We start from the raw sequence: 27,469 nt of genomic DNA on the forward strand, positions 1-27,469 counted from the left end.
GAAAAACACCAGGCTGGCAGATTCTCAGGGTTTTGGAGTCAGACACCTACAGGAGTGCCGCCGGCTCTGCCAGGTCTGGTCTACTGAGGCTGGTGGTGGGTCTGGGTAGTGAGTTCGCATACCTCCCAGGAGCACGGCTCCTCAACCAGAGAGTGGCCCCTCAGGGGCTCCGTGTGTCTCATTCATGAGTCTCCAGTGCCTTACACAGTGCCTGGCACGAGTAAGGCAATCTGTCGATATTTGTTGAATTGGTGGTAGAATTAATATCTAAATTTTTAGTTTCTTGGGATTTGGGCTGAAAGCAGAGAAGTGCCAAAAATGTGGGGAGCAAGAAAGAAAGCCTTAGAGTTGCTCCAAGATATGGATTAGTGTGTAGTTTCGCTGGTAAGTTTTTAAAACAAACGAACAAACATTTCGTATGTTGAATTTCGCTAATGGCTAATCAAAGTGCATAGGTGTTAACTGACCTTTTTCTCAGAAGACAGTCATGAACTCAAATGCTTCTGTCTCCTGAACTACAGCTTGAGATAGAGGGGAAACCCAGGAGGCAGATTTGTGTTGGTTCTGGGCTTTGTTTCCAGGAAGGGAGGAAGAGAGGTCATCACTTCATCCCCAAATCCGGCACAGAGCTGGGCACATGCTGGGCTCTCAATGACACTGTGCTGATGGTGTAGTGAACTGTATCAGCCTTTCTACTGAGATATTTTCCCTGAGTCCTTGGCTGGGCTTCACTGTCTCTACCCCTCAGAGGACCAGAACCTCCTGAACCCACCTTCCATTCCATCCTTCCCCGAGCTGAAGCCGGCTCTGGCAGGGCCAGGGGCACCAGGCAGACAGATGCTGCTGAGCACCTGATGCAGATGAGTATGCCTTCTGGGTCCTGTCAGACAAAGCAAAGAGGTGGCCATGCCCCAAGAATGGAGCAATGCCAGGTACCACCCCCTGTCAGGTGAGCCTGCCACCTTAGCACTTTTACCATTTCAGATTATTCTCAAGGTGTGTTTAGCAGCCTGGAACAAACTTATTGCCTTGGAGGCAAACCCAACCCATTACTATTTGAGCTTTAATTATCTCTTCTTCATTTGAGCCCAGCAACCTCCTAGATGTATATAAAGGGATTTTATTCTGCACAGGTCTTCAGTTTCCTTCCTTTTTCCTCCGACTCTAGGTGTCTTCACTTCGCTTGCACACTTTTCCTTTATCAAGTCTTCTCACCATGAACAGACAAGTCTGCAGGAAGTCCTTCAGTGGCGGGAGCCAGGGCTTCTCTGGCCACTCCGCCATCGTCTCCGGCAGCAACAGGATGAGCTGTGTGGCCCGCTCTGGGGGAGCAGGTGGAGGGGCCTGTGGGATCCGGAGCGGAGCAGGTGGCTTTGGCAGTCGCAGTCTCTATAACCTGGGTGGCAACAAGAGCATCTCCATCAGTGTGGCTGGTCCCGGGCTGGTGGTTTTGGGGGAGGGCGTAGCAGCTGTGGCAGTGGCTATGGAGGTGGCTATGGAGGTGGCTTTGGTGGTGGCAGAGGAATGGGAGGTGGCTTTGGAGGGCTGGTGGCTTTGGAGGGAGCTGGTGGCTTGGTGGACCGGTGGCTGGAGGGCCAGGTGGCTTTGGTGGAGTGGGCCTGGTGGCTTTGGTGGACCTGGTGGCTTTGGCAAGTGGCTTCCCTGGGGGAATCCAGGAAGTGACTGTCAACCAGAGCCTCCTGCAGCCCCTCAATGTGGAGATCGACCCCCAGATTGGGCAGGTCAAGGCCCAGGAGCGGGAGCAGATCAAGACTCTCAACAATAAGTTTGCTTCCTTCATCGACAAGGTGATGAAACTTTGATTGGGCCCTCATTTGTAGGCTGGGGGCTTTGAGTTTGACATTTAGACACAGTGTTTAGGATTAATCTTGGATGGGAAAGGCTGGAGGCAGGGGTGGGGTTAGGCAGCATTTTAGGGCCTATGAAGATATTCAAGGCCAATAAGCTCTTCCACATGATTGTGTGATGGTCATGGACAACCATCACATGGTTGTGGATCTGGACATCCCCAAGCCCTGCTTGTCTTACTCTCTGCTCAAGTCTCCCAATTGTTGCCTTATCTAGGCCTAGGCTGGCAGAGCTGGCAGCGCATGGTAAGAGCCATGACCACTGTCAGGGAAGGGTCTGACCCAGACCTGGAGGCTTTTCAAATATAAGCTGCCCTCTGAGGCTTTCCAGGAGGCCTGTTCCTTTTACGTCTCTATGCCAAGCACAGGAGAAAGGTATGCCTCAGAGAAAGGATTAAAGAGGCTTACGTGGAACCTTAGTTCCAAGGGGTTGTGGAGAAACTTGCAACTTTGTCTACAGCCCTAATCAATCTTGTCAGAAAGAGAGGAGTGGTTGGTGACCTTCAGACCAGGAGAGGTCACACTAGCTGTCTTTTTCCTGTCACGATGATTATGGTGTTTCAATCAGTATCAGGTCCCAGTGACTCACATCCTTCGAAGGACTGGAATGTTAGTGGAGCCTTAGAAGGAAAAGACGCTGCTAAGGTTTAAGTACATTTTTGCAGTCTACTGTATTTTTGGAAGTTAGATATAGTCATGAAATCTCCAGGAACAGAGAGGTCATCTTTACTTCTATGTCCAGGCAGGAAATCCTTTCAGTTTCCTCGCCCCATCTCTCCTTTTTCTGTAACTTTCTAAACCATGCTGCATGCTTAGTGGCCTGACCGATGTGACCATCTGACAGTATCCTCTTCAGCTACGGTTGAAGCCTATCTTCATGTCCTTTCTAGGCCTTTATGCTGTGGGATGGGGAGATACAGACACCCTGTCCTATCTGAGCCAAGGCCCCTCTACTCCTCTGCTACAAGTGTTGTTTGATGTTGCTTTACTCAATGCACTGCAGGTGCGGTTCCTGGAGCAACAGAACAAGGTCCTGGAGACCAAATGGAACCTGCTCCAACAGCAGGGCACCAATTTCACCACAGGCACCAACAACCTTGAGCCCCTTTTTGAGAACTATATCAGTTCCCGGCGGAGCTACCTGGACAGCATTCTGGCAGAGAGAGGCCGTCTGGACTCAGAGCTGAGGAACATGCAGGACCTGGTAGAGGACTTCAAGAAGAAGTAAGTGACAGGGGCAGATGCCATGGGCCACCCTGTCTCGAAGTCCCAGCCTTTACTGCATTCTTCCTGCCTGCTGGGCACTTAGCCTATTTTCCTCCCCTTATCTTCATGGAGGACAGCTTGGTTCATTAGGTTCCACTTCACCTTCCTTCTCCAAGGATAGTCCTTTACAAATGAAATTGTGTCTAGCAGGATGAGTTTACAATTGAGGGAGCACTTCTTCAGAAGCCAGGTTGGGGAAGATCCTGGTTCTAAGATCCGAAGGATGCTGGGACAACTCATGGTGTGTTGACCTACCATCTCAGTTTGCCATCCCAGGACTGAGAGGTTTCCCCAGGACATGGGACTTGCAATGCTAAAACTAGGACAGCCTGCCTGAACAAATCGGAATGGCTGGCTCTCCTAAAAGGGAGATAGTAAAAAGGATGTATTCATCTAAGAGGGGTGGAGAGGAACAGAAGGCGGAAGAGATGATTGTTCAGAATTATAGAGAGCAGTGGTGTTTATGATTACCTCAAAACCCAAACTCAGCTAGTTCTTTTTAACTCTGACAGATATGAGGATGAAATCAATAAACGTACAGCTGCTGAGAATGAATTTGTGACCCTGAAGAAGGTAAGGGCTATATGTGAGGTTCCTGGGGCTCCTTGTAGATGCAGGTTTCCAGCTGGGTTGGGGGAAATCTCCTTATTCCATTGCCATGGAGCTGCCAAGTTCAGGCAGTTGGGGCAAAAAACAGCAGCCAGGTGCAACTTAGTCTGGAAAGGTCCCTAAATAAGTCAGCTCATTCACGTTTAGTTTTTGAATAGGGTTGAACTTAAACCACCTCAATGAGATGCATATTACTCCTTCATGTGGAGACCAGCCTCAGACAAAGACTGATCAATCACCAGCCCTGATCCTCCTGACTCTTCCTTTCTGCAGTTACAGTTTGTTGCTTGGTCTTTAGGGGACTATGATCTTTATGCTTCTGTCTTTCTCAGGAAGTGGATGCTGCCTACACGAACAAGGTGGAACTTCAGGCCAAGGTGGATGCTTTAATAGAAGAGATCAACTTCCTGAGGACCCTCTATGATATGGTGAGGGCATTTCCTACTAAGAGGGGGACAGAAGGAGGGTGAGATGTTTTCAGATTTGAGGCTGAGGCATTTGGTGTTAGGTCCTGGAAAGGTTGAGCCTAGAGATAAACCCACCTGTTGGGGTTCTGCAGGATGGGCTGCGGGGCAGGGTGGGGTAGATCACATTCAAAGCTGAGTCAGTGAATGGGTCAGGAGTTTCTCTGGTTCTCTGAGTGCATATTATAGAAGTCCCAAGAGTAAAGAGGATCCTCTGTGTTGGCAGGAGCTGTCCCAGATGCAGAGTCATGTCAGTGACATGTCTGTCATCCTCTCCATGGACAACAACCGCTGCCTGGACCTGGACAGCATCATCGCTGAGGTCAAGACCCAGTATGAGGAGATCGCCCAGAGGAGCAAGGCTGAGGCTGAGGCCCTGTACCAGACCAAGGTGGGAGCTAGGCCCCTCTCAGGGGATCCACTGAAGGTCTCAGGGAATCTGTGGCCTGTGGGACTCCTAGGTGATGAGTCACTGGATACACCCGCTTCTACTCTCTGAAGACATACCTCTGATGGTTTTTAAGTTGCAGAAATGGTTTTTTAGTGCTGCCCTCTGGGGGAAGGTGGTTCTATTGTCCCTTGCCAGGCCACATGGACTGACTTTAGCTTGCTCAGGGACTGCAGGGGCGGGGGGGGAGGGGGGAGAATCTTCTATGATAACAACTCAGATATTCTCTCCCCTGCTGCCTCAGAGGTGTCCCTGCTGACACATAACTCTTTCATTTTAACAAACACTTACTAAGCACCTCAAGGTTGGATGGTTGATGTTAGAGATGAAGAAAGAAGTCAGGAAAAGCTGCATGAACATCCCATCTCCCCTTCTGTTGTCCAGTTGGGAGAGCTGCAGACCACGGCTGGCCGACATGGCGATGACCTGAAGAGCACAAAGAATGAGATCATGGAGATCAACAGGATGATCCAGAGGCTGCAGACCGAGATCGAGAGCGTGAAGAAGCAGGTGAGATGGCAATAGATGCTGGCGCCTGGGCTGACCATTGAGGGTGGGGGCTAGAATCTCAGGACTCTTAGTTTGGGATGCACTTCTGGGGTCATCTCAGGTCATCTCCATCTTCCAGGGAGTTCAAAGACCAAGCCGGTCTAGATACTTGGTAATCCACAAGGGAAATAGCTCCATGGATGAAGATGAAATAGAGATGCTAGTGAAGGGATGATGTTGACTGACCTTAAGAAGATTGCTCTGGGATAATCTATTCTAAGACTCAGCAAGCCTAGGACCCTCTTACTGCACTCATGCTTTCTCCTATCTCCCCCTGTTCCAGAATGCCAACCTTCAGACAGCCATCGCAGAAGCTGAGCAGCGTGGGGAGATGGCCCTCAAGGACGCCAATGCCAAACTCCAAGAGCTGCAGGCTGCCCTACAGCAGGCCAAGGATGACATGGCTCGGCTGCTGCGTGACTACCAGGAGCTGATGAATGTCAAGCTGGCTCTGGATGTGGAGATCGCCACCTACCGCAAGCTGCTGGAAGGCGAGGAGTGCAGGTGGGTCTCCAATTCCAACTCCCCATCTCCCCTGACACAAGTCACATGCTGAGGGCCGGATAAGTGACCACGTAAATGGGGCTGGAGGCCTGCTGTATAGAGAGAGTTCCCCACCTTCCATAAGCCTCGCAGAGAAGCGTTTGTCTTGATCAACCCACTCTCTCCACAGTTAGACAAAACACATATGCAACCAGTGTGCCTAGGGGTCTCTGTCGTGGCCCACAGGACCATGTAGAAACAGGACTGATCTGCCAGGCTTCTGAATTTAGTTTGGGTTGCTGAATTCATCCCCTTCATTCTTAGACTTGTTGGAAATTTGCTTTGTGATGGAGCTTTTTCTTGTTTTCTCATACAGGATGTCTGGAGAGTGCCAGAATGCTGTCAGCATCTGTAAGTAGCTAAAGTAACCACAACCATGAGAATTGGTTCTGAAATATCTGTAGCAATACAAGGCAGTAGCAACTAACTTAAAAAATATTGTTATGGGTGTTGGAGGTGGTGGAAAGGGCAGCAGATATGTTTTTGTAATTGTTCTGGATTCTGGGCACTATTAATAGGTCTATACACATGGGGAATATCCAGTAGGGAGCCTGTTAATGAATGGGAGGAGAAATTCTGATTAATCTCTGAGGGCATCATCAAGAGTTGACTGTATGTAGAAGGAACCACTGGACAATTCATGCTGTCTTAACACTTTGGGGCTGAACACCTTATGACATTAGAATGTATCACAATGGTCATCAGGTGCAAAGCGGCCTTGATCGCCTCTCAATCATCCTGGGCCCAGCAAATCATTAATTATAACACAGTGTCTTGGGCACTGAGCGTGGATCACCGTACTGTCCTCTCTCCTGCAGCCGTGGTCAGCAGCAGCAACACGACCTCGGCCTCTGCAGGTGGTTATGGAGGAGGTTTTGGCGGTGGCTTCAGCGTGGGAGGGGGCGCCGGCAGCGGCTTCAGCGGGGCAGGCGGCAGTGGATTCGGAGGTGGCAGTGGATTCGGATTCGGCGGTGGCAGTGGATTCGGCGGATGCAATGGCTTTGGAGGCAGCAGTGGATTCGGTGGAGGGTGGAGGCAGTGGCTTCGGAAGCGGCAGCGGCTTCGGCTCTGGCTACGGGGGTCGCCGTGGCATCAGTGGTGGAGGCTTCAGCTCAGGCAGCAACCGAGGTGGCAGCATCACGTTCTCCCAGTCCTCCCAGCGCTGCTCCAGATAAATAACGCGTCGCGCATGGGCACCGCTGCCTCCCCATCGCCTCCTGTCCCCATCTGCTCCTCCCCCCTGACAAGGCACCAGTAGCATCCTCAGCGTCATTCCCCCGCCTCCCCTGGTTCTCCCCCTCCCTCCGAGTGGGGCTGATCTTTGGAGCTAGAAGAGCCTGGCCTCGAGCTCCTCCATCCAGATCCTTGGCCAAGCACAGCCGTGAAAATTCCAGGCTCTCTCTGGCTCCAGCCTGTGCCTGTGATTGTCTAGGTGTGGCCTCAGCCGCCACCTTCTGCTGCCTTTGGGGTCCCCTCTGTGGATGGAATGGTCACCACAGTTCTGATGTGTATAACACAGGCCCTTCTACTGATCCATTCTGTCTCCAATAAAGTGCATTGTGTTTCACATTGGGCCTCTGAGTCTTCTCTGGACACCTTTCTCCCCGCTGGACTGACTTCTCTCACTCTCTCCATGTGGGCTGTGCACACTCAGAACCGCTGGAGTACTGTTCCTCTGCTCATTGCGTGGGATCTAAAAGGGCAAGATCTGGTTGTTGGTTTGTTCTTTGAACACTAGGCTGAGAGCTGCGGCACACTCCAGGAGGCTGTACTCTAGGAGGAAGGCGGCCCACGCAGACAGTCATCTCCTCTTTGCCTTCTCTCATTTGGGGGAACCTAAGAGAGCTTTGAGTTGCCGAGGGGCTTGGGGACAGAGGACTTCTTTCCTTCATGCTGGTTCCCACTCCAGCTGACAACCTGAAAGCTTTTCCTGCATTAAGCTGCACCTGGGAAAGTGTGACCTGCTAGAAGCCCAGGCCTGCAGGGATTTCCTGAGAGCCACTTACCTCAAAGTCTGACTCAGTCTGTTAGGGAGCTCTGCAAAAAAGGCTTTGTGTCCGTTAATCTTCTCTCTTTGGAGCACATATTAGAGGTTTAGATAAATCTCGTAGCAAGGAATATCTGGTAAATACCTTTAACTCAGTATTTTCCACGGAAGCACCTCCTTCATGGTAAACAACTATGAACACCCCTCAGAAAATGTCCTGCACCTGAGCACTGTTTGTTTGCGTGCTCTCTCAGTCAGCCATGGACGCTCCTGGTGTCTGCTCTGCGCCAGGAAGTCCCCAGTTAGCCATGCGGAGTGCTGTCTGGACTGTCGTGTCTCGAAAGGACTCACGGGCATGGAGTCCAAGAACTTCATTTGGAAATGAGAAGACTGAGGCTCTGAGAGTGAAGTGGCTTGCTTAGGGTAATATTAAGATCATAGAATACCTGACGGTGTGAGCCAGAGGTAGACCCAAGCTCCTTCCACTTCCCCACACTGTTTCTGAGGCTGCATTGCTGCCCTCCTGGCACATCTGGCTGCGAGGGGACACTCAGAACACACAGGCGATGGAGTAGAAATGGTTAGCCAGGTAAGGCCAGGGAAGCAGTGTATCCATCTTAGGCCAAGGCTGAATTCATTTCAGAGAAGGAAAACGACAGTTAAAAAGAAACAAAGGAAATCAGCAACTAGGGCTTGAAGAGATTCATGTGGAAATCCCCTGTCCACACTTGGCAAAGCAGTACAGTGCCATTTCCACTCTGATTTCCCAGGACAGCTCTATGAAGGAGGTGGGATTTAGCAGTTATTTGCCTCATTTTGGGGCAGGAAGGTGTCTTTTCTGGCTGGTATCCCTCTAGGGTCAAGGAGAGATGGGTGGGGAGACTCAATGCCTGCCCCGGCTCAGAGGATTGGCCCTATGGGAATGTGCCAGGCCAGTTATGGGACAGTTGCTTCATCCTGGATGAAGTCATTATTATTGAAATCCTTCCTTCAACCAATGTTCATTAAGTGTTTACCCTCTGACACTGGGCTACATGTCGGAAATGCATTGGTGGGCAAAAATAAAATGTTGCCTCTTGCTCTTGTTTTAGTGAGGGAGCCCAACAACAACAAATAAAAGAACTTCAAGTTGCGAGAAGTGTATGAAGAAAAGAAACCAGGTCTGAACTGGAGAAAATGACAGGACTTGTTAATGGATTAGATGTGGGGCATAGAGGACATGGAAGATTCAATCAGGATGCCCAGTTTCCCAGCAAGAGGGTGGGATGAGTCTGAGGAGGAACGTCAGGACTTTGCTTTAGGTAAGTTTGAGCTGCTCAAGAGATAGTTGAGTGGAGATATCCAGGCTACCGTCAGAGATATGAAGGCGGATTCAGAAGGGAAGTTGGTCAGGGCTGGACATCACCCTTGGACATCGTCAGCATAAGGATGGTTAGGGTGGTTCCTAAAGCCATGGAACTGATAGGTTCTCTCTGAGGCATGGAAGAGAAGAGGGCCTAGGCTGAGCTCCAAGGAAGCCCAGCACTTAGAGTTTGCTAGGACAATCAGCTAGGCAGTAAGCCTGGTCCAGATTTTCCAGAATGTCTCCACCTAAGAGGTCAAGGGTTCCAGGGGAAGCCCAGAACAGGCCTAGTCTTCCTTAGGACACTGTCCACTGGTCTTAAGGCTTACATTTGGACGGTGGCCTCTTGCTTTTGCTGTTCCTCCCTGTACCGTAACTGGCCGTTCATCCTGTGAGAGTTTATAGGAGACCTCTACTACCAAAGTAGCCCTCCAGTGGCTGGGGGGTATCCATACAGCTTCTTAAATGAGAGAGTAGCCAGTGATAGTAGCCAGGACCTGAGACTGAGGGAGATATTTCTATGTTTAGCTAGATAGTCTCAGCCCAGCCCTGACTATTTCTACTCCAGGCTGAAATACCCCTAGGGAACTTTATCTGATTCTGAGTGCTCTTTCTCTTCCTTTCCCCTTGGAATTTACAGAATTTCTTGGTATGTTGACTTTTCAAGTGCTCTTTAGTCACTGGGCTTGGGTTTGCTTTCTTGTACTTGACTAGACTTTTCATTCTTTGAGTAGGGAGCCACTTGGTGCTGTGCTGTCCATTCTTGTCCAATCCTCTAAGGCTTTTTCTTTCTTTTTTTTTTTTTGCCCACAGGGTGATCTCACAGAGATTGTTGACTAATGCTGACTTGTATGTCTGGGCTCTAAACTGGGATTTGGAGCCACTGGTCAATGTTTGAGTATTTCTTTTGCTCTCTCTGCTTTGTTCCACATCTCTCTTCCTTGGGTGTGGAGTGGTACATCCTCCTGTGATGACATAGAGGACCCAATTTCTATCCCCCCTACTAACTTGTACCACCATTCATTCTTCTCTGCCTATTCCTCTCTCTCTTGACGCCCCCCTGCCTCCCCACACATATTACTGGAAAGAAAGCTCAAAACAGCACAGCACCTTCCTGTTCTACGAGCTTGTTGACTCACTGGCTCAGACATCCTTTGATGTTAAGGAGACCTAGAGCTGTTTTAAGATTTCAGGTTATTTTCTTCTATCTCCTTCTGGGATGCAGGCTACACTACAGGCCAGAGCAAGTATCAACAGTGATGGCGACACAGCCACAAAAGGCTCAGTGAAGGAAATCAGGGGATTGTTTCTTACAAGAATGTGCTGGTTGATGATCCAGATGTGATTGCTGATGATCAAGTTTTGCATATAAAGTTTTGGGTAGTTTGTAGGTAAATCTCTGTGTGATGCTTCTCCGTCTTGTCCAGAGTGGGGTGGGGTTTTTGTTAGCCAATCATCAGATATCTCATCTTTTGGGATTTGGGCTGCCTCTTCTCTCTGCCTTCTTATCTCATTAACCTAGGTACATTCTCTCTCTGCAGCCAAGACCAGAAATGTGGACATCTTGTAACAGTACTGGGATGATGAAGAAAAACACACTTAAGTTCTAAAAATACCTCTTCATGTATTCTATCTATATCCCTCACAAGTCCCTCTGGTGGCAGACTGTACAATGTACACCTCTGTTGTGCCTAAAATCAAGTGAACCATCCACCCACATTTTCAGCCCAGGCTGAAGGCTGAAGGCTGGTTGGTTCTCCTGTGAAATCACTGATGGAGATATGGTGGGAGCAATCTGGTACCTTTGGAGTCCATGGTGACATCACTAAATGGTGATGACTTCGTTAAGTCCTGGAGAAGACAGAGGCAGGAAAAGGTGGTTCTAGATGGCAATAAATCGATGATTCTCAGTGAGGCAAATTCCCTCCCACTTGGGAACATATGGCAAAGTCCGGTGACCTTTTTTGGCTGTCACAACTGGAAGAGTGCTACTGGCATCTAGAGGGTAGAGGCTTGGTTGCTATTTAACATCTTACAATGCTCAGGACAGATCCCAAAGAATTCTCCAGCCTTAAACATCAGTAGAGCTGTTGTTGGGAAGCCTTGCATCAAGCAAGAGGTCATTTCATTCACCTCTCTCTTTAGGAAAGGGCCCTTGGTTGTGATATTGGTTATAGCTGAGCTGAACAGAGACCATTTTGAATTTGAGGGAAATATACATTTTTAGAGGTTCGTTTGTTTTAAAATAGAAATGTCCTTTTATTCCGGATAAAGACATAGGAAACAAGCCAGGTAAACAGTATGGCTTTATGTGGGTACTTTCAAAACCTGTGCCAGTAGCCTGTGAGGCGCTTGTGGTTCTGGTATAAACTCGGCTCTTTGATGCCTCTGTGCCTTTGACAATCTGTCCCCAGGGCCAAGAATGCTCATTCTACCTTCAATTACTTGATTAGCTCTGACTTCTCATTGAAGATCACTCAGGCACTGCTTCCCGAAAGCTTTCCTGGACTTTCCATGTGGCCCTGAAAGTCTCTTTGTGCTCCCATCACTCTTTTAACTCCCATATCACTCACCATAGTATATTAAAATGACTAGTTTCGGTGTCTGTTCTCCGCACTAGAATGGAAGTTACTTGAAGGGATGGATATGCCTTTTTTATCTATGTGCTTCTCAATGCCCAGCACAGTGCCTGGCACATAGTAGGTGCTGTGAATGTCACTGAGCTAATGAGGTGCTTGAAAAGGGTAGGGGAGACTCCTAAATGCAATTGCTGTCCAATTTAACATATTAAATTGTTAACATGTTAAATACTAACAGAAACAAAACCATTAAACAACTAACTTTTTGGTTCATACGCTGGGCATTTTGTACATGCCATCTCATTTAACCCTCACAACTATTTTTGGAGGCAAGTAATAATTATCCTCATTTTCCAGATGAGGAATTGAGGCTTACAGGCAGGGTAACATGACTGGTGTCAGCAATGGCAGTGGTAGGTCTGGGCCTCAAATCCAAAGCCTGCACTCGTAACCACTGTGCTATGCTGCTGAACGAGGGTGGCTGACTTCTCGGCCTCCTGGATGTCCTCTCTTGTACCAGCTCTGGCACGTGGTGCTAACAGCTCTCTGGAGTCTTGAGGAAACAGAAACCAAATCTGATGTTCCCATATTAGCAGGAGAGGTTTTTCCTGCTGAGGCTCTGTGCGGGTGGGCGGGCCCATGGTCACCTCTGGAGAGTTCTAATCTCCAGCAGAGAAGTCAGAGAGACTGATTGGGGGAAATACATTGATAATGATGGGTGTTTCTCTGAGGCCAAAGAGAAATTAGTAAGTTTAAAACTGTTTTCATTAACAGAAGTTGATGCTTCGAGGTACAGCTAGCTGTCCATTACATTCTATGAGTGGGCTCTTTAAATGTCAAAGTGGACTCTTCACTCTGGGATGGTGTATATTGACTTGCCGAAGTCCACATAGATAAAAACGATCCATGAATTTACAACAGGCTTTGGAGTTGGAAGGTCTGATTAAAATCCCAGCTCAGTCAGCTAATTGGCTTGAGGTAAGTTAATTAACCTCAGTAAGGTTGTGTCCTTATCTGTAAAATGGAAATGAAAATTCCGGCTTTGCACAATTTTTATGACAATTAGAAATGATACCGAAGAGGAATTTCCCACTTAATTGACCAACATTTCTAATCATTTCTTTTTTCTGCTTCTGTAAACATGCTTGCTGCAAGGCCAGAGATCTCAGGGTGAACTGAGAACTCACCCTCCCCTAAAGATGTATTGCTTTAGTACTTGTTAGATAGAAAATACCATGATCTGTAACTGCCCGTAGCCCATAGCAATTTCAAGGGTCTGTAAATCAGCCCACGCCAACTGTAACAACATGGGTAGAAAAGTGAAATTGCCCCTAAGCTCTGCACCTAGATTTTCAGAGCACTAGCTCTTCTGGAACCGCCAGTGTAATAAAACTGAGTTACTCCAAACCTCCGGGTGCTGCCCGATTTCTTGCTGGTCTGAGTTTTTTTTGCAACTTTTCTGAAACAATACTTGTAAACAGCCTGATTCACTACCTGGTATATGGCAGGCACTCAATCAACCTCAGTCATTTATATATTTTTTTCATAGACAGGTGATAGGAGTAAAGACTTGGAAAAAAACATTATTTTCACTAAATCATAGTCCTCATAATTTTGGGAAATATATAACAGCTCAATAAATATTCGTTGATTGATGGATTGCATTACTGATGAACCCCAGAGTGGGAAACAGCAGAATGGCTTTTATGTAACTTACAATTCATATGCAGATTCCTTGCAATTTTATGCAAAAATCAGACTTTGATGCTTCACTGACCCTAAACTGGGCTATCCTTAGAACTCCACCCTCTTCTTCAGCCTCCAAATTGATAACTTCCTGGAAGGCTTCTTACATTCTCCTCCTCCTCCTCCTCATCATCATAAGGGCTGCCAAATTCTGAGTACTGCCCTATATGAGGGCTTTCTAATACTACCTCCTGTAGTCTTCACTGCAACCTGATCAGAAGCTATGCTACTCCAATTTACAGACCAGAAAACTGAAGTCTGAGGGTATAACAACTTGCTTAACTCCAAGGCCTCCATGTTTTCCACTCCTCCAAGCTGCAAAGAGAAGGAGGAGGTGGTGTCATTTGAACTCCAGAAAATCGAGCATGCCATGAAAAAGAATAAGGCCCCTTTTCCATGGTGCTTTCTAAGGAAAGAGTAATAGCTTTTGGATCCGTGGCTGGTGAGAAATATACATTGACAGGAGAATTTGGTCCCCAGGGATCTTCTCTATTTTCCAACATCCCAGAGAGCTTCTCCTGCTTCATGGCCCTGTGCTAAGAATGCTCTCAGCTTTCTCTGTCTCACTTTGAGCAAGTGTTTTCTCTCCAGGGATGAGGCAAATCTCCTTGACATTATATGCCTTAACCCCCTGACTGCCTTATCTACATATTCTTTTCTATTTTGGATGCATAGTTGAACTAGTGTTTCTCTAAGTATATTCAACAGCATTTAACAAGGGTTAAGAGAGAAAAGTTTTGTTTTTAAGTTTGTTTGGGAAGCTCTAATTAAGTAAAAGTAAATGCTTCTTTTCTATAGGATTTCTCAGGGCTTTTAATATGTAAATGAACTTTATTAAAACCCTAAGAGAAAGCTATAGAATTTTCATTTCCCAAATTTATTCGACCACAGAACTTTTTTTTATCAGTTATCTGAGGAGATGAAATTCTGCCCTAGCCACCCACTGGGAGATATTCTAGTACCAGATAAGGATTAAAGGGGTGAGTTGAAGAGTATTTTAATTAAGTCTGGAGATAAGTCCAGAATTAAAATAAATTGTCTTTCCTAACAGCTAAATCCTTTAGTTACTAAAGGATTTACTAAGAGATTTAGCTATATTTAGATGTTTACTTTTTTATCAAGCTTTAGCTATAAAGGGAGCTAGCTAGCTCTATATGGTAATATAGTTTTATTGTTCATTCATTAAATAAAGTTATTTCAGTAGTGATAAATTTTTATTTTAACATGCTAAAAAGGAGAAAACAATGGCAATGATCGGTCCAGGGGTAGCATATCCTGAATCGCTGTTCAATTTTTTTGTTTTTGTTTTTTTGTGGCGGGGGGAGGAACAAATTGATGATCTTGAAAACTGGATCTGTGAATCCACACGCATGAAGGGGCATATAACTATCACCCCTCATCCTCAGCTCCTGGTACGAAGGTAGGTCTGCTCACTTTGACTTGGTAATGACTACTGTCTCATGATTCCTCCACTCACAATTCTATCAAAGGCCACTCTTAAGCATTCTCACTTCAATGAATGCCAGATAATAATTTCACTAGAGGGAATAACTCTGCTTGATGACAATTCCCCCTATTTTATAGGTGCAGAAATAAGGATCCAGAGTGCTCAGCCACTTGGCAACCTTCACACAGAATGTTCTGGCAGGCAAATGACTAGAACTCAGACCGTTGGCACCAGGCAGTCCATTAAGATGCCACTGCTCTAAACGATCCTGCAGTGAATAACAAAAATGTTGCCAAGGATGCTAACTCGGGATATCTCCAGTAGCTTCAGTCAACTGCTGAGAAAACAACCCCAACCGGATAAATAAGGTGATGCTTTGGCAGACTCGCGGATTAGAGGAACCCAACCCAAACCCATGCTTTTGTGATCTGCTCATCGCCTCTCTCCATCCCTATTCTCCAGCATATGCCAGGGTGGCAGAGGTGAGCCACATCGAAGACGCTGCCACGGCTGCCTCAGCACTGGAGCCAAGGGAGGGGAAAGGCATCGGAGGCACTAATGTCTGTTCTTGTTTGCTTTGGGCTCTCACCTGGGACTTCAGGCGAGCCTGGCTCAGCTTTCTTCCCAGGGAGGGCATTTGATCTGCTTTTAAAGGAATTTTAGAGAATATGAATAAAGACCTTACTAAGAGAGACTGACATTCAATTAATGGGTAGAATAAATGTCCAAAGAAAATCCAACAAAGAATCTTCTACTTGGATTGTCTGAATGTATAATGTCGATTTAAAAATTCAAACATTGTTGCTGGACAGTATTTAAATATCAAAACGATCCTGCAAGTGGGGTGGAATCCTCATTTTACAAATAAGGAAAAAGAAGCACGAAGAAGTCAAGTACCTTGTCCAAGATCACTACACAGCGAGAGGTAGATGAGGATTTGAAACCAGGTCTTCTGAAGTCCACGATGACAAGCTTTCTGTTAGACCACAATTACCTTACTTTTGTGTGGCATTTTGTAATTTTCAAAGGACTTTCACTTATATTATATCCTGTGAGGCTCACCACAAACCAACGAGGTAGGAAGGGATTTGACAGATCAGAACACAGACTTATGTATTAAATCACATTCCAAGGTTGCCCAGCCCAAATCCATCCCAGCAGAGATCTCACTCTTTACTCTCTCAGCTTGATTTTCTTACTCTCCACTCACACTCAGCTTCCTTCCACTAGCATTTTTTTTTGGTTTCTCAGGGGTGTAAAGTTTTCTTGAGAACAGCCAAGGCAAAACATAAGCGATTCCCTTCCTCCATGTCCTGAAATAGAGTACTAGCAATTGCTCAATGGGCAGTGCTTACTATGTGTCAAACATCGTAATGAGCATTTTATATTTATTTAACTTGTTTAATACTCACAACAACGCTGTGAAGTACCTGCTATTATCATCCTCATTTTATAGTTGAAGAAATCAAGACACATGGAAGATAAATAACTTGTCCAAGATCAAAGAACTAGTGAGTGGTGGAGCTGGGATTCTAACCAGGTAGTCTGGCTCTAGACAAACTAGAGTAAAGAACTGAAAATTAGCTGCAGAGCACTTAAAATTGCTCAATTCGAGGTTCTCCGGGGTCTTTTAGACCAATCCTCTGCCCCAGACTGCCTTGTCTGGAAACCATCCCAGGAAGACAGAGTGCTTGCTGCTAATTTGACAGGAATTCTGGAGATATACCAACCACCTATTTCTGGGGGGAGTCTAGAATCACTTTCTCCTACTTCTGTCATATCTCGTGAAATCCCATATGTAGATAACAATTTGAAAAATGTCTCTTGCCCTGTGGTTGGGTGTGGAGGTGGGTTGGCGTGGGGTTTAAGACAGTTGAGGTGTTGGATGTTAGAGAAGTAACACATCAGTGTACCCACTTCATCACCAAGGGTCCTTCATCTCCCCACTCCTCACCCCAGCTGAGATGCCTTTAGTCTATACTAGACTAGGGCTTCCCAAACTTCCCCGATCTTAAGAATTACATGGAGGGCTTGTTAAAAATGTAGATTCTCAAACCTTTCCTCTGAAGATTTTCATTCCATAAGACTGGGGTGGGACCTGAGTCTAGATAGTCATATTCTTAGCCACTGGTCATCAGCCAAGTTAACACATGTTTGTGTTGTGCTGACCCTATGTAAGAAGCTGGAGATTCAGAATGAGTAGGATTCAATCCCTTCCTTCAAAGAGCTCAGGGCCTAGAGGGATACTGACAAAAATACAGACGTATACGTTATGTCATGGCCATCGTGGGAAAAGTACAGGATATGGTGGGAAAACAGAGAGGGGTCTTTAACTCAGACCAGACGGTGAAGGAGATAGGAGATCCTAAGGCTGCCAGATCTGATACAGCACACACTCTCCTCCTAACATGAATGGGCTCTCTGAGCTGACTTCATCAGCCAACTGGAGGATGCCTACATTCTGTCCACTGTTGCTTTTGGATCCATAAATCCCCTGCTGTTGGTCTAGGATGGTGGTGGAGGGGCTTGGTCAGAGACTCCTCTTTGCCCACGTCCACTTCTTCTTCTCAAGCTTCATATTTGTTTGCTTCATATATGACCCTCACTTTTCCCATAGGTCAGACACTTTATCTTCAATTTTGTTTCCCATGGGCAGCATTTTTCAGCTCAAATGGCAGGCTGGCTTACAGGGATGTCTTTGGCTGAGGTGGTGCCTGAGTGCACCCTGTGGGGACAGTGTACCTCTCATCTCCCCTCATCCAACCCCAAATCCTCCTCTGGATATTTCTCTGAAGAGATGGGCATAGATGACAAGTCACTGGCACTGCAGGAAATGACCCAGCCCACCTGGAAAAGATTGTCTGGTCCTCACCCCTGTGTCATGGAGATCAGTGGCTCCTAATTCCCTGATGTTAAAACCCAGTCATCCTGCTGGATCAGGTGCTGTTTGAGTTCCCTAAGACCCTTGAGGAAATCATACAAAGGGAGGGAGGAGAGCTCCAGTCTTTTGTCAACTAAGGCAAGTTTGGGTGATTAAGCTAAGAAAGCAAAGTCATTTTGGTCCAGAGGATTATTTCTGAGGTGTGTTGGGAACATAGAAATAACTTATTGCCTGGGAGGCAAACCAAACCCAAGATGACTCTCAGCTAATTGCTGGCCTCTCCTTCTGCCAAGCTAAACTCCTTGGTATATAAAGGCCAGTCTCCTCTGTTGTCCTCATCCTCTGCCTTCATCCTTCTCAGCTCTCGCTAAGTGATTTGCTAGCTCAATCCCTAGCTCTTTCACCATGAACAGACAAGTCTGCAAGAAGTCCTTCAGTGGTGGGAGCCAGGGCTTCTCTGGCCGCTCCGCTGTCATCTCCGGCAGCAGCAGGATGAGCTGTGTGGCCCGCTCTGGGGGAGCAGGTGGAGGGGCCTGTGGGATCCGGAGCGGAGCAGGTGGCTTTGGCAGTCGCAGTCTCTATAATCTGGGTGGCAACAAGAGCATCTCCATCAGTGTGGCTGGTGGCTCCCGGGCTGGTGGTTTTGGGGGAGGGCGTAGCAGCTGTGGCAGTGGCTATGGAGGTGGCTATGGAGGTGGCTTTGGTGGTGGCTTTTGGTGGCAGAGGAATAGGAGGTGTGGGAGGGGCTTTTGAGGGGCTGGCTGGGCTTTGGTGGAGTTGGTGGCTTTGGAGGACCAGGTGGCTTTGGTGGGCCTGGAGGCTTTGGGTCTGGTGGCTTCCCTGGGGGAATCCAGGAAGTGACTGTCAACCAGAGCCTCCTGCAGCCCCTCAATGTGGAGATCGACCCCCAGATTGGGCAGGTCAAGGCCCAGGAGCGGGAGCAGATCAAGACCCTCAACAACAAGTTCGCCTCCTTTATTGACAAGGTGAGGACAAACAAAGCCCAGAGGTGTTGCGGGGGGTTTGGGCCACTCGGGGGGTTGGTATAGAAAGATGCCAGTGTGATCTGCCAGGCTTAGAGACAGGGGTGTGGCTTCTTGTTCTGGTTCTGCCTTGGCTCCTACAGGATAGTGAGCATGCCTCTCTTGGTCTTTGGGCCCTGTTTTTCCAGCTGTGAAATGGGGAAATGATTCTGGGTTCAGATTTCCTTCTAGGGATGGGAGGTCAGAAAATGAGGCGAGGGTCCAAACATGCTCTTAGCTCTTTTTGAGACTAGGGCATTAGTCGTAACATTGTTTCAGCTAATGTTTATTTGCTCTTGAAAAGCAATTGCTTGATAATCTAAACTAGCTGGTAAACAAACTTGCGCTAGTAGACATCTTGGGACTGCCTCTCAATGATGAGTAGCAACTGACTTAACCTTCCGAATGGTGCTGTGCTTCAGCCGCTATCAAATCGAGTGGTCCATGCTGGGACAGGAGAGGGTGTGCTGGGTTTGGAATGTGAGCCTGGGATGGCAAGTTAAGCCTCAGTCAGCTGTAAGCCAAGTAACTGAGAGGGGAAACAGCTAAGGAAAATTTGAAACAACATTGCGAAAGTTAGATCTCGTTGACTGTTTTTACTGCCTGTACAGAGGTGAACAAGTTTTCACTTAAAAACAATGATAAATAGCTTTATTTATGCTGCCCTCCTTTAGTTTTATTCTGAAAGATCCCAATAGACTAGGGTAGTGCGTGGTTTGACTCTTAGCTTTGTCACTTAGTAGCCACATCACTTTGGGCACTTAATTAAGCTCTTTGAGCCTCAGTTTATCTACAAAATACAGATAATAACACCTCCTTTACAGGTGGTCGTGAGGATTAAATGACAGAATATGCAAAAATTGATATAGACTAAGCACCTAATATATTCTAGCTCTCCCTTTTCTAAATCCTCAAACTTCCAAAATTCCAAAAAGCAAACAAACAAAACAACAACAACGAAACCTCCAGAGGTTATTGCAGTTTGAAAAACTGGGTTCATGTCTCACATTTCTACGCTTTGGAATGGGTGGCCCCATCTGCCCAATTCAAGAGGCTGACCCCCTTTTCTTCCTTTTCTGGCCAGGTGCGGTTCCTGGAACAGCAGAACAAGGTCCTGGAAACTAAGTGGAATCTGCTCCAGCAGCACACCACGGGCTCTGGCTCGGGCCCCAACAACCTGGAGCCTTTCTTTGAATCCTACATCAGCTTCCTACGCAGGCAGCTGGATTCGGCTGTTGGGGAGAGAGGGAACCTGGAAGGAGAGCTGAAGAACATGCAAAGCCTGGTAGAAGACTTCAAAAAGAAGTGAGGGCTCTGACCGAGGAGTTTTTACTTCCTGGGGGATTAGCAGGGAGGCGTGGCCCCAATTTGAGATTTTAACTGTTCCCAACTACACCTTCAGTCAATACTCTTGGATAGATTTATCTAGGGCAGCATGAGCAAGCAGAAGGCTGGGAGAAGGTGGGGACTGAGACTTCTAGGTGGCTGATTAAGATGTATTTTTCAGTCTCCAAGTAGGCTCCCTCCTACATCAGCCCAGACGAACAAGAAGGCCTCCCAAAGTTTGAAGCCTTTTAGGATGGAGAGACCTCTACACTTTACTATACATTAGAATTCCCTTTGAAGTTTGTCAAAAATGCACATTCCTGTGCTCCAGTCCTATTCATTTTTGAATCAGTGGGTATAGGGCAGCAACTAGGACTCTGAGTGCCCAAGATCTCCTGGGGATTCCGGACAGATTGTCCAGGCCCCACTTTGTACAGCACTCTGTGTGTGCCCAGTCCAATCCCATTTCTGCAGCTTTTGTCAACCTCCTGCATGTTTGGGGCTGTAGTGGACACCGTCTGAGGTCTGTGAGAGGTAAACAGGGCCTCTCAATGTGGGAGGGAGCTCCAGATATCCTCAAAGGTCAGGACCCACCGGGGCTGGGCACACATGCTCTGGAGAGGCCCCATTCCAATTCAACTGCACAAATCTTGTGGGCACGCATAGGTAGCAGGCTCCTTGCTAGGCTCTGGGAATCCAGTGGCAACTCATATTCCCATTGCCTAAAACCTCTTTTCTCCCGGAATCATTCTGGTCTTCGACCTTCTTGAAATCTAAACTCTTGGTGGGAGATTTTAGTCATTCACAGGCACAAAGCTCATAACCTTGATGCCTTCAGAAGACATGAATTCACTCTTACGCCAAATTTCTACAAAAGCAACTCTAATTAATGAAAAGAGAAACAGAAACAGTGGCTCTGAGCAAATATCTTTCTGGGCCTCTCATCTGCACAGTGTGCTTTGTGATGTCTGTCAGCCGGGCTAGTGGTCTGGCTCCTTGGAGTCTCCCCAAACCCTGACTGCCCATACCTCAGCCTGCCATCGAGACTTAGAGGGAGAAGAGTGACGAAGTGGCCTGACCTCTGAAAGGCCTCTAGGCAGAACTGGCTGTATACTTTTTGGGGTTCAGTGCAAAGTGAAAATGCATGACCCTTGTTAAAAATTATTAAGAATTTCAAGATGGCATTAAACTGAGTGTGAGGAACTTCTGAGCCCAGGTCCTGTCTCTGAGCGAGGAGGGGACATTCTGTATAAGTCCTTGAGAGTCTCTCTCTTTTTTTTTTTACTTCTGAAATGTCACTGTCTAAATGTGTGCCTCTTTCTGTCTCAGGTATGAAGATGAGATCAACAAACGCACTGCGGCGGAGAATGAGTTTGTGGGACTCAAGAAGGTAAGTGAGCTGGGACAGGCAGGTCAAGGTTCTGGGCACTGCCGCCATGGAGAGAGCAGAGTCAGCTCTGGGCACAGTGACCCTATGCTGCATACAGGGAAATGAGGTGTTTGATGAGGACAGCTGCTCTGAGTAAGTACGTTGCTGGTAGGGATGACATCTTACAAGGTGACTGATGAACTGATTAGTAATGTCAATTAACAATGAAAAACTTTTTGTAAAGCATTGATCAGGGTTTTCAGCCTACAGACGAAATAATAACAGTTCATAAATACTTGTAACTTGTTTCAATTAGTTATCATAAAGATGAAGCAGTGAGAAGAATACCTTCATTTCTATTTAGGAGGTTGGATTTTTGGTACTATATAACTAAAATCATGTATTAGGTAAATGTGCTTTTTCTATCCTTATTCCATGTCTGGCTACTATGTTTTATAGTTTATTACAGCATTGAGATTTGATTGGTCAAAGCGATTAACAGAAAGAAAAACACTTTTCCTTTCTTTTAAAAGGGAGGGTGAGAAGTCACAATTAGAAGGAGGGTCAAAGAGGAGAGATGAAGATTTAAGAAAGAGGTGTGGGTGGCAGGGGAGCAGAGAGTCATTCTTTTGGGTTTCTGACTGCCTCCTCCCTTGTCCCCCCAGGACGTGGATGCAGCCTACATGAACAAGGTGGAGCTGCAGGCCAAGGTGGACACCCTGACCGACGAACTCAACTTCCTGAGGACCCTTTATGAGATGGTGATTCCTTTGTTTGTCAAGCTCCAGAGCCTTCCTGTCTGCATCTCCCCAAACATGCTTCTCAAGTGCAACTTTAGGGGACAGTCAAGTGGCAGAACACTCACAAGAGCAGTGACGGGCCTCAGAGCTCAGCTCCACCCCACCCAGGAAATCTAATTTAGCTCCCCCAGCCTGCACAGACCTGGTCCACAGGGCCAGGGTCCCTCTCTATCCTCTTTACTTTCCCATTATGCTCTACACCTTCCCTCCTGCTCCTGTACTGGTGTCATGGCTACTCCTTTAGAGTACTCCGCCCTGCTGCAGTCCCACGGAAACCCACACAGGATGCTCACCGGCTGATACTTTCAGGCTGACACCTGATTATATTTGTGCATTTCCTTTTTCCTTTAGCTTTGTTGTCCGGCATCTTTTAGACTGTAGCCAGTCCTGAAATGGAAGCTTATTTTTCCATCTCACTCCTAGTTCCATCATTGGGGTATCTCTGCTGTTAGGACGTTCCCAACATTAATTCCCAACATTCCTTGAGGCCAGGAGATAGTGAAGGTGACCATCCATGTTCCCCACAGGAGCTGTCCCAGATGCAGAGTCATGTCAGTGACACGTCTGTGGTCCTCTCCATGGACAACAACCGCTGCCTGGACTTGGACAGCATCATTGCTGAGGTCAAGGCCCAGTACGAGGAGATCGCCCAGAGGAGCAAGGCCGAAGCTGAGGCCCTGTACCAGACCAAGGTGGGTGCCCTCACCCTATTCTCACATGCTAGTTTTAGGTTCTGCTGCCCTTCATCAAGAATGTTCCCACTCTTCGCAAAACAATGTTGATCGGTTTCTCTTCCGTCAGCTTGGGGAGCTGCAGAACACTGCTGGCAGGCATGGGGATGACCTGAAGAGCACGAAGAGTGAGATCATGGAGCTCAACAGGATGATTCAGAGGCTGCGGGCTGAGATCGAGAGCATCAAGAAGCAGGTGGGTCTGGGCTTCATGGAGAGATCCTGGAGGTCTTCCAGGCCTTAAGGAGAAGGAGAAGCGACAGCTGTGTCTCCGCTTCATGCTTTCTCTGTTGTTTCATGGTGTCTGTCACAAGTGGGATAGCACGGTCTCTGGGACACTTTGTTCTCCCAGGTATTCCTCCTGGAGACTGGGCTTCTTGAAGTCTCCCTGTGGAGAGATGATTACTTATTCTGGTTTGCCTAGCAAATCTTGCAACTATAGGTAGGGGTGGCCTTAAACACTCAGCTCTCAGTAGGATCTGCCCTGGGTGAGCTATTAGTCACATATTTCACATAACCTTAATGGCTACGTTGTATCACTGGAATGAAGTGATTAGGAAAGGGAGTTTTTAAACAGTCTTACAAAAAAGAACCACTTACCAGATCACTACTACCTTTACCAGCAAATTAGTGTTCTTTTTCTTGATGAGACATACGTTAATTTCAATGGACCAACAATGAATGAACCACTTGCAAAACTAACTTCTGTTTTTCTAAGCATGCTCTATTGGATTTCTAAGAAAGGGAAGAGAGGGATGCTGGATGGAGAAGAGATCTCCTCTCTGGAAAGATCAGCTGTTTATTTCCTGGTTGTAATGCTAATCGGTTTCTTACCTCCCCCTACCCCAGAATGCCAACCTTCAGGCATCCATTGCTGAAGCTGAGCAGCGTGGGGAGATGGCCCTCAAGGACGCCAATGCCAAGCTCGAAGGCTTGAAGGCTGCCCTACAGAAGGCCAAGGATGATCTGGCCCGGCTGCTGCGTGAGTACCAGGAGCTGATGAACGTCAAGCTGGCCCTGGACATCGAGATCGCCACCTACCGCAAGCTGCTGGAGGGCGAGGAGTGCAGGTGAGGGGCCGTGGGGTGAGGGGCCGTGGGGTCAGCATTCTCTGGATATAATTTTAGACTAAACTTTGATAATGAAGAAAGAGGGCAAAATGATAAGAAGAGGACAATTTAGACAAAGTGTAAAGAATCTCCTGAATGACAGCGTTCAGGATTCAAGTCCCATTGTTTTTGTCAATTGAGATAAACCAACACTCCAATTTACCGTGAACATCAATATTGTATTACGTACATCTGTTGAGCCTTACCACGTGCCATGTATAAGAAAAAATGCTTTGCGGTTGTGACAAAAATTATAGGACTGTTCACTGGAATTTTCTGAGATGACAAAAACATACTATATCTGTGCTGTCCAATACAATAGCCATTAGCCACTTGAGAACTTGAAATGTGGCAAGTGCAACTGAAGAACTGAGTTTTACATTTAATTTAATTTTAATAAATTTAAAAAACTTCATGTGGCTAGCGGTTATCATATTAGACAGCTTAGTATAGACAGTTCTTCAATCACCTACCCAAGCCTGAGTCCATATAGTGAGACAGCTGATACATACTCTGGAAAAATAACATAACATCAAACGGCAGGTAAAGGGTTAGTGAATGGATATCAAATGCCAAAGATGTGTCAAGAATCGGGAGCTCTTTCTGCTGACTTGCTGCTCCATGCTGACCATGTTCATAGCTCCTGTCTTTATGCAGCTCCCAATCTGATGGAGGGAGCAGAACTCAAGTGTGAGAAAAAAATGTAGAGATTTCTTATGAGTTTCTATGAAAAGGAGTGAGAATGAAGATGGTGCGATGTGTATTGGGAGTTGCGGGATGAGGAGGGAGTGGTTGACACCCGTGGTGCCCACACTGGTAAGATGCGCAGACACATTCCATGTCTGCTCAGATATGTGAACATTCCTGTTCCATGGACAAGAACGAGGCCTAGGAAGATGGGCAGTGTGGGCAGGACATTTTCAAATTCATCACGTATTACGTGTCAGCTCCTTTCACATTTTACCCACCTTGAACAATCATCACCACCACCACCACTAACACTATCCCAGGAGGGCTCACTGGGGAAGGCTTGCTGGAAGAGAAAAGTCAGAAATCAAAAAGGCGGGGCTGGGTGGAGGAGGAGGGGAAGGGCATGCTAAGGTGGGAAGTCCGTCTCAGCAGAGGAGGAGAGGTGAGGATGAGGGCTAATCAAGTGGGATTTGCCTGCCACAGATAATCTTGAGAACTAAGGGCAAGAAGATGAGAGATGGAGTGTGGTAGGTAGCTTCTGGACATCTCATCCTTTTGAAGCATCATCCCCCTTTTCTGGGGAGATCTGGTCAAGGAAACAGAGTTGGAATAGCCTTTATTCCTCTGAGAACTTGACCTCTTGTTAGGCAAATGGGAGAATGTGGCTCCCAAAGTTATAGACCCTCAGCTCTTCAGCTAATAACTCATTGAAGAAATAATACACCTCTCCTTTCTTTTTTAGAATGTCTGGAGAATGTCAGAGTGCTGTGAGCATTTGTAAGTAGCCCTTCGAAAACCTTCCCCCTGGGTTGTAAAAAGAGGAACTAGAAACATTCTTCCTGATTGACCTTTGGGAAAGAGAGCTTGACCAATGCAAGGGGGCCAGACCATGAAATGGTATTTAGGCTTTTCAGGCCATGGCCGCACACTCTGTCCCTGGTGTAAGCTGGCAAACTCTCAGGCCAAAGCTAAAGCCCCTATGGTCTTAGAGAGTTCCCTAGGTTGGAGAACCAGAAATTTCTGTGGATACTACTGGCTCTTGTTCTTCAAAAAGGGTACCAGAGTGCCAGGCTCACTCTTGTTTACCAACCGTGGACTCAGAAAAGTTGGGTATCTTTCTCTAAGTCACACAGCCAAGCAGGGTGGGACTGGGATGTAGACCTAGGCCGTCAGCCTGAATAGAGTTCCTGTTCTCCTGTAGCGGTGGTCAGCAATGTCACCAGCACAAGCAGCAGCTCTGGTGGAAGCCGTGGAGGAGGGTTCAGTGGCAGCAGCAGCGGTGGCTACAGAGGCAGCGGCAGCACCAGCATCAGCAGAGACAGCAGTGGTGGCTACAGAGGCGGCAGCAGCACCAGCACCAGCAGAGGCAGCAGTGGTGGCAACAGAGGCATAAGCGGTGACAGCAGTAGCTATGGTAGTGTGAGCGGTGGCAGCACTGGGGGCTACCAGAGTGGCAGCAGTGGGAGCAGGCTTGTCAGTGGAAGCAGTAGTTCTGTGAGCCAGAGTGGAACCGGCTCCAACTCTGGCGGCATCCAGTCCTTTGGAGGCAGTGGCTACAAGTCTGGCAGTGGAGGCAACGCCAATATCCGCTTCTCCCAGACCACCAGCTCGAGCCAGCACAGCTCCAAGTGATTTTCCGGGGCCAAATCTCCATGCCCGCCTGCTTCCCTCTCATCCTGCAACAGCACTTCCCACTCTCTGCTTGGCATCAACAGACGCCAGCTTCAACTTTGCTTTTCCTCAAGTTCCCTAGAGAAGGCGCTGAACTTCTTCCTTGCTGCTCCATCCCCAAGATGTCTTCCAGACCAGGGAGGTCTAGTTGCTAGTTTGGGATGATGATGTCCCTAGATGTGGCCTTGTGATGGCTCCTGACTTTGGACAGCAACACCTGAGCTCAAACCAGTGTGCACCTTCCCAGACTGGCCTGTTCCCACTCTGGCCCATCTCCCTCTCTCACTGGGAGTGTATGATCTGAGCTGGTGTGTTTCAGCCCTGCCCGAGGAGGGCAGTGATCCGGAGCCAGTGCTAGAGGCTTGGATGGTCAAGGTTTCCAGACTGTTGATTCCCAGGGTGCCCTCTCCACATCTGGGGAGCATATTCTGACCTCTGTTGCTTTAGTTCCCTGAGCTGTGGATCCTCTGGTGATGATTATGCTGCACTTTCTTTTCTCAATAAATTGCACTGTATTTCACATTCCAGTGTTTGGCTTTCATTAATGGAGTCACAGAATAAATCAAGACTTAAGGGTGGAAGGAAACTGGGTGTGGATGGTGATCTTCCAGATGTTCAGCAATGGGTATAAAGAACACCGAGTAGTCTTGGCTTCTCCTTTATCCATTTGGTTGGGTTTCTTGTTTTAGGTCTGCCCAAGAGTATTTATATTGCTTAAGTGGGCTCCACTCCACTCCTCCACCACCACTACCAAAGAAGTCTTCTCATTTATCCTCCTGCTTCTGAGCAGGCCCCTGTGATCAAGTCTTGGAGGAAGAGGGTTTATACAGTTCATCGAGGGAATACATTCCACTGGGACTTTGACTCCTTTGCTCTATCCCCATGCCAGGCAGACACAGAGCAAATTCTTTTTCTACAAACATAGCTCCTGGGGCCTACAGGGGTCAGTACATAATCCACTCTTTTTCCTGACCAGGTTTTAAGCCAGTTAAAAAATAAGACAAAAGAATGAGCAAATGAAG

At 47.3% G+C, this 27,469-nt stretch overlaps 2 protein-coding genes across 2 annotated transcripts; both read left to right on the plus strand.

The window, feature by feature from the left end:
• Positions 1 to 1,216: 1,216 nt before the first annotated feature.
• KRT3 (keratin 3) lies at positions 1,217 to 6,922 on the plus strand. Its single transcript, XM_039862072.1, is given in 14 exon segments — positions 1,217 to 1,430; positions 1,433 to 1,543; positions 1,546 to 1,611; positions 1,614 to 1,650; positions 1,652 to 1,808; positions 2,872 to 3,092; positions 3,647 to 3,707; positions 4,076 to 4,171; positions 4,434 to 4,598; positions 5,040 to 5,165; positions 5,488 to 5,708; positions 6,064 to 6,098; positions 6,566 to 6,771; positions 6,773 to 6,922. Coding segments are annotated over 14 exon segments (1,866 nt in total).
• Positions 6,923 to 18,134: 11,212 nt separating this feature from the next.
• LOC120602251 (keratin, type II cytoskeletal 2 oral-like) lies at positions 18,135 to 26,408 on the plus strand. Its single transcript, XM_039862359.1, is given in 10 exon segments — positions 18,135 to 18,489; positions 18,492 to 18,715; positions 19,836 to 20,056; positions 21,407 to 21,467; positions 22,112 to 22,207; positions 22,774 to 22,938; positions 23,048 to 23,173; positions 23,827 to 24,047; positions 25,519 to 25,553; positions 25,978 to 26,408. Coding segments are annotated over 10 exon segments (1,935 nt in total).
• The last annotated feature ends 1,061 nt before the right edge of the window (positions 26,409 to 27,469 follow it).

The sequence above is a fragment of the Pteropus medius genome, unplaced genomic scaffold (genome assembly GCF_902729225.1).
Source record: "Pteropus medius unplaced genomic scaffold, Ma_sr-lr_union100, whole genome shotgun sequence".
In the NCBI taxonomy this organism is placed as follows: Eukaryota; Metazoa; Chordata; class Mammalia; order Chiroptera; family Pteropodidae; genus Pteropus; species Pteropus medius.